Below are 14,883 nucleotides of genomic sequence, written 5' to 3'. Positions count from 1 at the left end.
TTGTCTGCGTCATGGAGAGAATTGTGAGAGTTACATCGCGAGTCGTATTTTATTCGTGAAAATTTATTCAGCGCTACTGGAGTAGCAACCGTCAACTGATTTTAGGATTGTCAGTATGTTCGATGTCAAGCGGCATTAGCGAAAGTAGCGGAAGCGGCAGCGGTAGCGCGACTTCACAGTTGCAGAATCGGGACTTCAAGATCTTGCTCGATGTAAAATCCGGTGGGCCACAGGTGACCGTTCATTTAGTGGCGCCTACTATGCAAGTACGTATACCACATTATGTATTAAAACAGACAATTTTATCATATCATTACTATAATATTAATATACTATATATTATAAACCGAAGTCGTATTCTTATAATTAAACTGTAAAAAAAGTAAGAATTATAGAATTAAGATTTGTCAAACATTTTCGTTTTTTACTATAATCATACAAGTGTTATAATACGACATTGACATATCATCGAATTTCTTATAGGAAAAAGCAGCGTGGGTCAGCGATATCAGCCAGTGCATGGACAACGTTCGCTTTAACGATCTGCTTCACGGATCGTTGTCGGACACCAGTTCCGTCACGATGCCGCAGTCCATCCGAAATGACCCGAAGCTGTTCAAGGATGATGTGGACATCAGGTTCAGTCGTACTTTGAACTCTTGCAAGATACCGCAGATCCGTTCTGCGACGCCGGAACGTCTGTTGCAGCGATTAACCGACCTCAGATTCCTCAGTATCGATTTTCTCAACACATTTTTGCTGACGTATCGGGTGTTCACTGACGGTGTCACAGTACTGGAGGCCCTCAAGAAAGTTTTTTACGAAGCTGAGCCGCCTGACGCGCAAATGCCCACTGGATCTCTCATGTAAATATCATGAAGAGTGATAAAAATTGTTTATTTAAAATAGATTTAGTTTTGCAATTTTAAGAATTAAATATGATTTATCAAACTATTAAGAAAATTTGGTCGTTGTACATAATAAAAGAGTTTTTTTCGCGATTATTATATAATTAGAATTGCTTTGTATAAAAAATGTTTACTGCTAACTATTTTTGACATCTTTATAGAGATTTTATATTTATACTCTAGGTCTTTAGACGTGTTAGGAGCAAATGCAAGCGAAACACAATTGCACTCAGAAGAACGAAGAAGAAGTAGCTTTTCACCAAGACGAACTAGCGGCGCAAGCTCTGTATCAGGTATTTAATTCATTATAAGCTTTGTTAACAAGATTCAGGCTGCGTTTCCTTTGAATGTTCTGAAAGCATTTCATCTTTGTTTTTCACTATATGTCGAAGAAAAATAGAATAATACTTTGAGCACATGAATGTCCAAACGGAACGCAGTCTTATTGTTAGCGATTGACAATATATTAAGAATAATTCAAATTAATTGTGACCTTTGTTAATAGCACCTTGTGTTTTGTACGTAGGATACGGATCAGAAATAAGCGATAGCCGAGGTGATGCGAGGTCCCATGGCTCTTTTGATGCCAACATGAGTGGTCATAATTCAAAGAGTCACTGGCGATCTGGTTACAAAAAGTGTAAGTATTTTTTTTTATATATATATCAGATTTATAATAAAATGTAATAATTTAACTGAAACATTAAATTAAGAAATAAAATCATTAAATAATTCATATCAAAATGATTGCGTATCGAAATGCGATTTGAAAGACTTTCTTATATTTAGTGGAAGAAGAACAACCGCTTGGGCTCATTTCCGAAACGCCGATTATAAAACGTAGTCCAACGTCACAAGCATCAAGTCCATCTGGTACGCAATCTCCGGCCACACCGCGAAAAATCAGTATTCGCGTGGATAACAAGGATGCTGAGGATGACGGATGTCACCTGACGATACCGAAAGTAATAGCAGTGTCGTCCAGCTCCGAAACACTCACAGGTATAGCTAAGAATTGATATTCAAACTTGCAAAGCTACGCGTCCGGAACATAAGATTATATATTAACATAAAAAATAATTAATAATGTAATGCAAATAAAATATTTAAGGACACGGTTTTTAATACTTATAATTGTACGAAAAAATATTATATAAAAATTTTACTAAATAAAATTATAATATTGCTAATATATAAAAGACCTGTAATATAAGATGTTACAGTGATTAGCGCACCGTCCTCACCCAGTAACTTGAGCTCTGTAACGCTGGTGGGTTCGACAGAATCCGGATCCGGATCCGGATCAGATCCAAGTCCCCAAGAGGCAGGTACTTACTCACGTCGTGTCTCAGAAATCGATACACCTGTCGCAATGGTAGAGGATGCAAGAGGTATAACTAAACCCTGCAAAATATTAATAGGAAAAGAGAAATTCGCTCTTTTGTTAAAAGAAAAAGTGTTTCAATTGAGTACGGATAAATTAGAATTCAAAACATTTTTTTTACAAATCATTTAATTAGGATATATCATAAAATAAATAATAATTATAGAAGTACAATTTACTTATGACAACATACCACGACCATCACAATCAGCCGAGTCTGCCAAGCCGAATACGCCAAAGAAAACGCCTACTTCTCCACCGAGCAAGGAAACTAAAACGAGCAAAGAGGAACAGTCTACTCCGAGCGACGACGAAAGTGTAAGCCCTTTTAAACAATCGACGCAGCAGAGTCAACAACAGCAATATCCGGAGCATAGGGCATCGATCGCTTCTGCTCCACCAGGTACCGCAAGGAGCGGCTCGATCTCCACCATAACTGGGGTATGTGTGATAATAAAATCTGAAAATTTCTCTTCATAAATTTAGTAAATTTATTCAATCAATTTTTTTTTAATTTATTAAATGTATATTAAACGTACATAAAATTTTCAAAGTGGCTCTATATTCATTTGTAGAATAATCGAAAGATTTTTGTGTGATTTAATAAATGTCCGTAATTTTGCAGAATTATTGGGCAAGCAGGCGATCGATGCATGAAGAGGTATCATCTCAGCATAGCAATTATCAACATGACGTTCAACAAGTATCCAGTAAAGCCGGTGTGGTAATAACTAGCTTCCGCCAGAGTCATCGAAGGTTCGTTTAAATATGGTTTTATTTTATCGTGTCTGCATTTTATCGTGTCTCTAAATTTAAAGACGTTTGTATATCGATAAAAGTTATCTCTATTTCGTTTTAGCTGAATGTTGAGTGCCACAGATGGCGACTTTCGCTTTCTAACGCATGAGAGCTTCTTCTCGATATCATGTTTCATTTACCAGATTCACAGTTAAATTCATTTTTTGGAGAAAAGGAATTTAAAGAGAAATAGAAATAGTCTATAGTCTATAGTATTTTTGATAGTCTAATCCGTAAAATAGATAAATTTCTAACATAATTCCTTGCTCTGCAAAAATTTATTTTTTAAAACCCAATCTGAAAATTTCTAGTCATAAGCAAGTATCTTTCTGTATTTCAAAAATTGTAAATATATTGTAAATATGTTAAATTATGTCCGTCTCCTTTAAAAGCCATTTTATAAATAATCTAAAATTCATTTATATATGATATATATTTTTTGAATAATTTGTAAATATCTTAATACCTTGATTTATTTTATTTTTAATAAGTAAAATGTTAACAACAATGATAATGCAAAAAATTACCGCCCTATTTAAAATTTTTTCCATTTTGTCCGATAAATTATATTCTTATCACCATCTTCAAGATCGAACTAAAGTGATCCCTTAAATTAGAAAGATATTCCTGCTGTTTCTACTCAACTGTATTTCATGTATTGTTTTGTGTCATTCATAGCATTGGACCTGAACCTATCTGGTAAGTGGGCTCATTTTGAAAGCGTCATTATCCACTTATTACGTGTGGCATGGCTATCCTTTTTCTGCTTGCAACATCGTTAAAACAAGCTTGAAATATCCGCTTTGTGTGTTCTATTCTATTATTAGAAAGATTTCTCTCTGTTTAAACTCTTAGAACTATTGACTCCAAAGCTCACGTAATCCTCACACGCATCGCTCTTTCCTTGCCATTTAATTACATTAAAATGATGAAACTGTTGCTCACACGACATCTCATTCGGTCTATTTGATCGTTTATTAATGCACTTCAAAGCAAACGAGTGAATGGATCAAACGAAATAGAAATAGTTTTTACCCGATAGCCGCCTTGTCTCACTTGATATATATGCTTAATAGTGCTAAATATGCCAGATATACATATTGAAATCAACAATATAATTTTGGTGAATTCGGATTTCGATGCTATCTCTTTATTTTTTCACGACATTGAAAATATGACAATTAGCGTTCTTATTGATGCATATTTTATTTGATAGCGTCAACGTTGGAATTCACCTAAATCGTCAGTTGCAATACCTGTTTCCAATACTTAGTACTTTGTATAGCGGCACAATAGTGAAAATAATAAATCAAAGACTCTACACCGCTGACTTGCCAATATAGTAGAATTTCTTTTGCGAATCGATATGCACATTGGATATTATTCGCTTAAATCATTCACGATGCGTATTATATGATGACATAAAACATAATCAAATATAATTATCATAAAAAGACATGATAATCGTGTGTTAAATTCTTTCCTCAATCTTTTGTCTTCCTTCAGCACGACAGCGATTTGAGAGATGCATCGCGAATGAATTCACAAATTAAACCGTAGAGCCTAGAATGGACGCGTAGATCATCGAGATGAAAATTAATTCACGAAAGAGACTCGCAATTTTTATTCACATTCAATATAATCGTCGACATGTTACTAAAATTGATCCTGAATTTAGGAGTAGCACATCTACGGCGGCAACCGCATTTGCCATCGCGACTTCTGCTTCGAGCAATCCACCGGACAAAGGACCCATGACCGACGCGAATAATCGTAACCGGGACAAAGGTAGAAGGAAGGAGTCGGTGATGTCAACCGCCGCGACGATGAGAGTACTAAACGTTCTAAGACATTGGGTATCCAAGCACGCCCAGGATTTCGAGATGGATCAGAAATTAAAAAGTATGACCATTGAGTTCTTGGATGACATCAATTACACCCCGAATCTGCTGCCAGCGGAATACAAGGCGGCTAGTCAACTGTTGAGATTAATTACTAAGGAAGAATCCGATACCAATAAGGTCGATTTGAAGAAATTATTAACTCCGCCGTCAGTAAGTAACGAATAATCATCTCTTTCTTTCTATTCGTCCAATAAAATATATAATAAAAAAAATTTATGAATTATAAATACATATTAGAAAGATATTTTATTCTATGAGGTTTGTTATTATTTGGAAAATAGGTACTATAAATTTAATTTATAATATAATAATGTAATATTTAATTTAATAAAACCTATTTAGGAAAGGTAGACGTGCACATCCATATATTTAAATTCGATTACGAATTATTTTCAGATTCAGAGTAAGGAGAGCATCGAGACGCTATCTGCGCTCGAGATTGCAGAACAGATGACATATCTGGATTATCAGATATTCGTCTCGATCACCAGCGAGTAAGTAACGAATTATTAAATCGTATATATATTGCTGCTATTTCAATACATAATTTACTTCTCAGGGAATTTCTTGGACAAGCGTGGATGAAGACGGATAAGGCAACTCGGGCGCCTCATATCCTTCTTATGACGAAACGATTCAACGAGGTATCGCAATTAGTCGTTTCTGAAATTATTCGTCGTTCCAACATGTCGGCCAGGGTTGCGGCTATCGAGAAATGGACCGCGGTCGCCGATATTAACAGGGTTTTGCATAACTACAATGGCGTGCTACAAATTTGCGCAGCGTTCACAAATAGCAGCGTATACAGGCTGAAGAAAACCTGGGAGAAAGTTCCCAAAACGGTAAGCTAGAATTCTTGAATAATTATAAAATCATCTCTCAAACAAGTAAAAGCCATTGATAAATGACTGATAAATAGATTTTCATCATAGCTTTCCATTACGTCGATAATAAAGTATTGTAATTAACTGATAATGGTACGATCAAATTATTACTTAATTATTATATTAATTTCCAGACAAAGCAGACGATAGACAGGTTACAACATATCGTCTCATCGGATGGTCGCTTCAGAAATTTGCGGGACGCTTTACATCGATGTGATCCACCATGTATCCCTTATTTAGGAGTTTATCTCACCGATCTCTCATTTATTGAAGAGGGCACTAATAATATTACCGACGATGGTCTTTTAAATTTCTCAAAAATGCGAATGGTAAGTGATATTTCTTCAAATCACTTTTTAAGAGAAATAAATTTATTTTCAACTTTATAAATCTTTTTGACATTAGAAATAAAAAAATAGAAAAAAAATAAAACAGAAAGAAAATCTGTTTATTTAAAAAAAAAATTCAAAGCACAATTAAAAAAAAGCATTTTTAAATTTAATGATGTCACTTATTATTGTTAATTAATTATTTTATACTATCTATGTTATTGAATGAAATGACGTGTATTTTCAGATCTCTCATGTTATTCGCGAGATACGACATTTCCAGCAAACCCCTTACAAGATCGAATTAATCTCTAAGGTAACCAACTATTTATTGGATACGTCACTCTTACTGAACGAAAAAGACTTGTATCGCATGTCCTTGGAGATCGAGCCCAGACAGTCCAGGTTGAGTAGTTCTACTATAATCGGTCTGCCCCTTTCGGTCAGCCACACATCTACGAAGTGAATTTTGTCTCTCGCAAAGCAATTCAACTTTATTTTTTAATGAGCGATCAAGAAATACTGAAATTTCAAAAGAGTTAATTCTCTGTTGTAAGCGATCGATCCTTAGGACGATCGCAAATGCGACTTGTCGCGTTTTTCACAGCCCCGTCCATTATTTCTGTCCACTTCCGCTTATAACGTAACGTTCGACGTCCATTTCCGTTATCATTTGCGTTTCACATTTTACAAGATATTTGCGTAAACATTAGATAAGTAAGCTCAACAATGATCTCATCGTTACACAGAATCGGCCTCTTTATTCGCGGAAGGAAACTTATCGGAATTGTTTGATAGGCATAGAGCAATTGAAACATAGCAAAACTGATTAGATTTCGACAAAATATATTCTATGTTACTAGAATTGCTATCTCTTCCATCTTTTAATTATTCTAATGTTGTTTTTAAATTTTTAAGGGAGATAGTGCTATCTCTCTCTCTCTCTCTCTCTCTCTCTCTCTCTCTCTCTATCGTAATCCAAAGTTGCATGGGAAGATATTGAAAAAAAAGAAAATCGTAGATTTTAGTAAGAATTTAATAGTAATAAAATATAATAGTAATACGAGTATAGATTTCAGAAGATTGAATACGGCGTGGCTGTAAAATCTGCTGATGATAACAGTACAAGATTAGTAACGAGCGATGAAAGAGACTTTCTTATGCATAATTATGCTTAATGTTCTCTTTCTCCCTCTCTCTCTCTCTCTCTCTCTCTCTCTCTCTCTCTCTCTCTCTCTCTCGCTCTCGCTCTCGCTCTCCTCTCTTTCCATATTGTTGATTCACGAATAAATGATTCAAAGCGCTCAGAAATGTGATCAGTTTGATCTGTTCTCTAGAAAACGCATATTTCAAAGAATATCTGAATTTTTTACAACATAAAAGCTGTCGTTAACATTGATAGAATTATTTCTAAAACAACAAAAAGTCATCAGTAATTTTAAGTTTAACCCAGTTCAATCGAGCCAGTATTATTACGCGAGGAGTACATAAACAGTTCAAACGAATATTTTTAAGAAAATAGATGAGAAGCATGAGAGGTGAACGGAGATTGTATTTTGACAATCAATAGCATAAAGATATCGCTGTGTTTTCCGTTTCTAATTTTAATTGTCGTTACGAGTATCGAAGCAAAAGAAAAAAAAAACTCGTCAGTTTGTCCAGCATCTTGAAAACCAATTTTTTAATCATCTCAATTATTATTTTCGAGAAACAATTCTATATTTTATTAATCATATTATTATATCTCATATTTTTATTAATCCACATTACCAACATTTCATAATATTAAATTTTCAGTTATATATATTTCGATTTTGTAAGCATTTATCGCTAAAATAATATTTACAAATGCATCTCTACAAGAGATTTTCTCTGTTTGCCAACCGAGGTAAATGTCTTGTATACACAGAGGGGTACACACATATCAACTATATCTAATATAATTCGAAATCAATGTTTCTCTCGCCCGCCTCTATTTTTTTTATTCGACATATACATATATATGTATAGTAAAAAATATGTATGACCAGGTAGTTTGCAAACTGGCATTCTCTTCGTTAAGGTGCACTAAAAAAAAAAAAGGAGGCGAGAAAAAAATCTTAAGCGCGAAAAAATTTATATATACATATATTATATATATATACACACATCTCTCTATATATATTTTTAACTTTACGTTTATTAAAAGACTTTTGGATGCGTTTCTGCATCAGCATACTTGACATTCCCGTCGTGCGAGGTGTATACGGTCCTTTTGAGCCCGAATATGGAAACCATACATATATCGCGCGCGGACCACACACTTATAATTAAGTGCATGATGAAAGGTTTTCTTCGAAGTGCCGCTCTTCGAAAAGGCGATGAGCAAAATCCAAATTGCTCGCATTTACATCTTCAACGTGCAAGTAGTACACACAAGTAGTAGCGCAAGTATAATATATTTTAAGGCAACGTGCCATGCAGAGGTGATGTTAGAACACACGTACGGTACGTAAGCAATCAGAGTTTATTCTCAAAGCATTCGGAGTAAATCCTGTAATATATGGCAGTTGGGTGTCATTTCATCGAAATGATAAAAACCCAGTACCTATGTCCTTTCGCGACTTTTTGTGTCATTGCCTTTACGCCTGCGCTCGAAGACGACGTGCGACCAATTAATTGTAAATATATCAAACTTCCTCCTCCCGTTATTCTTATCAAATTAAATCGTTAAAAGTCGATGCGACTATAATCTCCGGGTGTGATCCGCAGATCATGTGTGCATCTTACGTCTTCGGAAAATATCGCTTATAATGATTTGCACATTCAGTCTCATTTTTCAGTATGTGATATATTATTATCTATAGACGTAGAATATACGGAAATGGAAATAATTCTCAATTTGCACGATTAATTAATCTCCTAATAATTTTGCGTTAATTAGATTGACTAATTCAAATTTGAACAAAATAATATTCTTCTTTTAGCGCAAAATTTTTTGCTTGTAGTAATTTGAGAACGAGTTAACCGTGTAAATTGCGACTTACTTGCAGAATCCACCAATGTTTTAATTAACGTAATTAAACGCATGTTGCGCAAGCAACGTTAAACGTTCGTTGTAACAGGGAAAATTATTCCAGAATCTTGTGTTCATGTGTAGATTCTTTTGATAACTACAAAGCGTCCAATGAGAAGACAAGTATTCCCTATTGAAAGTTCAAAGGTACGGTAGGAAGAAGAGAAAGGTAGAGAAACAGAATTCGCGAATCCGTTTGCGGATAATTTTACAATTAGACGGAGCATATCACTGTCACAATCAATATCGTAATAATTATTAATGCCCTTTAGGATCCAAGTATTTCTGCGTGTGTGTATTCGCTCAAGCGGCTATAAATTTCGAGATACTGCATGTGATAATTCTTCTCGATAAAGATCGATGATTGATCTGATTCGATCATAAAACCGTTTTTAAAATGCATTATGCAAAAACTCGTGCAATTTAAATTATTTCACATAATTATGTGCTTCGGGACAAGTTTCTTCGAATTTATATGAATGTAAAAATACATAAATTCGAAAAATATCTGGCTCTTCAAAACTCATCGCTCTTTCGACATTGATATAACATAATTGTATTTGTGAAATATTAAAATTTATGCAATTCGCGTTCCCGCGATTTTATTCCGACCGCGCATTGTCGCTGTCTTCTCTGTGATTTTAATGTCAGTTCCTCTTATGACTGCATCATTGCATCGTCGCGTACGATCCAAACCAAGAGTGAGGAACGCAAAGCCCCTTCTACTAAACAAAATCTAATCATCCTAACCCATAGAATGAATATATTTATAGTAGTCATACTATGATTTATTAAAATAAAAACATTAGATAAATATTAATGATTTGCAATATATAAAATATATAATTGCATTTTTGCATATGTTATATGTTAAACAAATTTAATAAATTTTTTAAAGTTACTTTAATAAATTAGAGAGAGTTATTTTATATCAAGACACAATTTCATTTTAATAAATTTGTAAAATAAAATTTCAAATTTTAAATTAGATTTCTGTTCTAATTTTATTGAACATTTGCGTAATTCACGAGATAGCTTCTAAAGTTGTTGGTCATTGAAGAGATTATCTACTTTTTATCAAAGTCGTGTGCCAATGTAAGAGAAGATTACGCGATAAATGAGAGTCGACTGAATCGGCAATTTTTATTAGAACAACTAATTAGAAATTCCTTTTTTAGATCATAGTCTAAATTACGATAACGTTAAAAAAAAACAAATTTTAAGATTATGAATAGCGTTAATACATAATAGCCAATGCAACCAATTCTGAGATGTCTCGTATACTTGAAAAAAAGATCTGTTAAATTCAGAATACTTCAACGTGTATCCGATTGCCATAAATAATGCCGCAGAGTTTCTTATCTAACCGTTTGCGAGCTTGCATTTCTCTTTTCCTCGTCTTCTATTTGTTCGCTCGCAAAACTCTGTCGTATAACATGGAAGAATATTTTCTAATTCTAAGGTGTGTTAGGGTATGTTATAACAAAGTTAGAATTAACGATCGGCTAACATTTTCTACGAATTGTTATTATAACAATTCTTGGTCATCCTTCAAATACATATAATCCAATTGGCCATTATACACATTTAACAATTTACTCTTTTTTTTCACGGAAAATTTATCTTATTTCGCGGAATTTTCATATTTCTTAATGTTATTAAAGTAATTAACAAACATGCATGTGTTACAGAATTTTATGTAACAATCTAGAAATAACTTGCTGGTTTAATTATTAAATTGCATAATTGATATAATTTAACTGTAATTACTAATGTGTCATGTATCATGTCATGTATCATGCAATTACATAACAAACACGTTCTTTTCTTGTCAAAAAGTGCCAATAAAGTTAGTAATTCTTCTGTTCCGGCAATCGTGCTCCAAGTACCTTCAAGCATTCTGAATGATCTCGTTTAGAGATAAAAGTTGAAGATTTCATTAGCGCACATATTATTATAGATATATACATATACATATTTACGTGGCATACTGTGACATTCACGTAAGCGCCGTAATAGATATCGATATGTGTCACATACACTTCCTTGTATATAATTCTAGTTACATATTGAACATGCGTTGCACTAGGCAGCCATTATCGTTGTTGATAGATCTCACTATACGGAGGATGATGATTATCGATCGATGCGATTACTATTAATGTAATAAAACGCGCAAATGTAACATTGCATTATTGCGTACATACGAATAAGATATGTCACTTTATTGTATCCAAAAAACGACGAGTGGGAGGTTAAGATCTCGGAATCAGTGCAAAAACGCGGTACTCACCTATTTAAGTACCTATTTAATATATTTTATTTTTAGTATAATTTATGGTATTTCTCTTATCTACAACTGTACTTTTAAGCTATCGAGAAATAAGCTATAATCATAAGACAACAGTTTATCGAATGGCGTCTCCATCGAGACTTTCGTTTTAACCGCTGTATGTGTGTGCAAAAAAAAAATACAGCATAATTGACACTCGTAATTACCGATACAAAATTTCTAGACTCTTCTTAATTTTCATGCAGGTGCAAATTCTCGAATGAAATTTCATTAATCAGTGATTTATCTAGCACTCTCGAATTCTTCACGGCAATCCAAGTTTTGCTGTGATTTATAATGCAAAAAGGAATAACAACGGCTTGATTCATATTTGATGAAAGGTCTTTAAATGGAAACGCGGCTAACACGTTTGTCATATCCGTACAATTGTAAAAAAGTTACATTAATAATTGAAGGTACGATTCAATGTTAAAAATAGAAATATCGATCCTTGTATCCTGCATGAATATTTTAAAGAGGATGTTTGAATAAAAACATCGCTTTAAAATTATCAACTCAGAAAGCAAATCGCAATATCTTTGTATGATATGAACATTAATCTGAACGTAGAATTAGTCAAACTAAACATTAAAATAATACGCAGAGAACATTTATTGTACTTTAGTCACACAAATTACGATCTTTCAACTTCCGTAAATGTAATTTGTCATTATAAAAACTAGGATGTAATCATTACGACTAATTGCGGATACTGTAAAGTATCGTCTAACCAAAGTTACCTCATTCCTTAATATCGATGCGGCACTATACATATATACATATATATATATATATATATATATATATATATATATGTCTATATTAATAATTGTCTATGTTATTTTTTGTGTTATTTACTTCGTCTGGATTAAAATTATCTCGCAATGAGAACTAATCAGTCTGAATCAGTCGCCAATTGCGATAGCACATAGTTAAAAGATTTTACAAATATATTTCAAAATATCTTTTAATACGATAAGATCTATATTTTCTTTCGCAAGACTAAAAAGATAAAAGAATTACTCATCGGTAAACGTAAGCGTAATACAGAAGAGAATAAGACTTGTGACAATTTTCCATAGTTATTTTTTAATTATGTACAAAATAATGATGGAAATGCACACGCCAAGTTGAGTACATTAATTTTACAGAAATTTCTTAATTTTATAATTCTACCAAAAATATTGTAATTATTTAAGCAATTTGTTTAAAATTCTTTGTAATCAATTACAGAGTTATTTCTTAAAGATATCTCTTAGAGATATTAAAACAGAAAAAACATTGAGAAATCACGCATCCTCGCACACAAATAAAATCGTATGTTTTGAAACACTCTGTATTACGTTCACATATATACCTTGCGGATTCTTTTTCGTATATTTCCGATTGTACGGGTTAAAAGTGCTTACGTGTTAAAAGTGCTACGAAAGCTTAGAGAGATTCACGATAGAAAGGATTTTCGGTAGGGAAATACCGCAAGAGTAAAAAGTTTCTGCTATTCTATTTTTTGAGTAGCACTCAAAGTAGTACGCATGAGAAGTGTATTGTTAAAAGAGAACGCATAGAGCGCTTTAAAATCCGTAATTCTCCTTCTTTTCTCACTTGAAAATCTTTGCGTGCATATCTCTAATCGTAACTTCTTAAGAGAATATCTTGATATCTGATATATATTTTACTTTGCGAACTTTTTACTTTTCCTTGTTCCAATGATGTAATTAGAGGAGAGATACAAATTATTTAAAAAAAAATATGTATAACATAAAAAAATATCTATTGGGAATTTGTATTGATTTTTTTAAAGAGAAAATAATAATTACATTTAAAATCTTTAATTCTGTATGCAAAATTTCAAATGTTCAAACACTCAAAAGCAAAATATTTGAAAAGCAACTTATTTTACATTTTTAATAGCTCGAATGCGCATACAATTTCAATGTGATTTTTTTTTCTTCTGTTTTTCTTGCACGCGATTTTGCGGATTTATTTCCGAATTTTCCAATTGAAATCTTTATAAAAGAGTGCTTGGTTTCTCTTTTATGGTTAGCAATTATCGCTAATATCTGTTCAAGGAAATATTGTCATTATCGTGTAAGTGGCTATGTAAAATGAGCGTGTAAGGATAAAATTGCGTGTTGACATATACTTGTAAGTGTGCAATGATGTTCCTTTGACTAAAGTAAGCCAAATACTAATCGATCACAAATCATCAGCTGGTTGTGAGTAAATGTTAACTAAGTATCAATCATACTAATATAGAGATTCAAGTGCGCGGCGGTGACTGTTGAATAAGCTTGATTTTTGCAAATGTACATTACGCTAAATATTATAATTATTCTTCAAGATGATCTGTCGATGAATGTTTCTCTTAAATATTGTACATAAGTATCTTGATATTTTATGTAATTAAAGCCTGGTTATGGATTGATTTTTAACATGAAATATCTTATAAAACAAAATTATTATAAAAAAATCAATTTTGTGCAACAGCAACGTTCGCCACTTCCTCAATACTTTTTTGACATATAGTGTAAGTAATTATTATCATGACTATATTATTGCTACTCTTGTTCCCCCCTCCCGGACAGAATCAAAAATTCATTCAATTATTAAATCAAAGAAGAGAATTATAATATCATAGATAGCACGAAAGTTGAAACCTTAGCTGTTATAAATATAATATAACAAATATAAAAATATATATATAAATATATATATATATATATATATATATATGTATATATATATTTACATATATATATATTTATACATATTATATATTATATATATAATATATATAAAATCTCGCTGTTGTCTTTAATTCAATCAGGATTTTAATGTTGTACATGTTTATAAGCCATTGATAAACTAAATAGTTGATAACTTTATTGTTCACAAGAAAGAGAGAGAATAAAAAAGAAGGCTAATCTCTATTCTTGAATATTATACAGTAATCGTTAAAGCTGTCTATTGTCTATCAAATATTTTATATCTTCGATCTGTATACATTAAATAGAAAATATTCTTCTGTATAGTCCTCTTGCATTTCTTATTACCTTATTTCTTAATATTCCACACGTTCACATCCACATACTCTATATATCCTCTATTTTTCTTAACATGTAATATTTTATAAATTTTTAAAAAAATATCTTACATATTTTCATACATAAGAGTGTTCCTCTTTTCAATATAAAAAAAATTATATACATTTTTTTTGTTTTTTAAGCGTTTTGCTTAATATACATATATCCGCACATGCATGCGTACGCACCTATATGTCACAAGT

General features: G+C 32.5%; 1 protein-coding gene across 7 annotated transcripts in view; it reads left to right on the top strand.

The window, feature by feature from the left end:
* The window catches only part of LOC140665017 (ras-specific guanine nucleotide-releasing factor 2), a 55,159-nt gene extending 40,531 nt beyond the window's left edge, over nucleotides 1-14,628 (top strand). For 2 of the 7 annotated variants that reach the window (XM_072890684.1, XM_072890678.1), the window contains 14 exons: nucleotides 106-266; nucleotides 484-866; nucleotides 1,092-1,201; nucleotides 1,435-1,548; nucleotides 1,698-1,910; nucleotides 2,123-2,299; nucleotides 2,459-2,733; nucleotides 2,918-3,048; nucleotides 3,769-3,789; nucleotides 4,769-5,144; nucleotides 5,391-5,488; nucleotides 5,554-5,836; nucleotides 6,013-6,210; nucleotides 6,458-14,628. In XM_072890684.1, the coding sequence (XP_072746785.1) occupies nucleotides 106-266; nucleotides 484-866; nucleotides 1,092-1,201; nucleotides 1,435-1,548; nucleotides 1,698-1,910; nucleotides 2,123-2,299; nucleotides 2,459-2,733; nucleotides 2,918-3,048; nucleotides 3,769-3,789; nucleotides 4,769-5,144; nucleotides 5,391-5,488; nucleotides 5,554-5,836; nucleotides 6,013-6,210; nucleotides 6,458-6,676 (2,759 nt within the window). In that variant the 3' untranslated portion in view covers nucleotides 6,677-14,628. The remainder of the gene's footprint in view (nucleotides 1-105; nucleotides 267-483; nucleotides 867-1,091; nucleotides 1,202-1,434; nucleotides 1,549-1,697; nucleotides 1,911-2,122; nucleotides 2,300-2,458; nucleotides 2,734-2,917; nucleotides 3,049-3,768; nucleotides 3,790-4,768; nucleotides 5,145-5,390; nucleotides 5,489-5,553; nucleotides 5,837-6,012; nucleotides 6,211-6,457) is intronic. The other 5 variants (XM_072890679.1, XM_072890683.1, XM_072890682.1 and 2 more) reach the window with 5 other exon arrangements.
* Nucleotides 14,629-14,883: the final 255 nt, after the last annotated feature.

The sequence above is a fragment of the Anoplolepis gracilipes genome, chromosome 4 (genome assembly GCF_047496725.1).
Source record: "Anoplolepis gracilipes chromosome 4, ASM4749672v1, whole genome shotgun sequence".
Taxonomy (NCBI): domain Eukaryota; kingdom Metazoa; phylum Arthropoda; class Insecta; order Hymenoptera; family Formicidae; genus Anoplolepis; species Anoplolepis gracilipes.
Note: the sequence above shows the minus strand (reverse complement) of the source record. Positions and strands in the feature narration are given on the sequence as shown.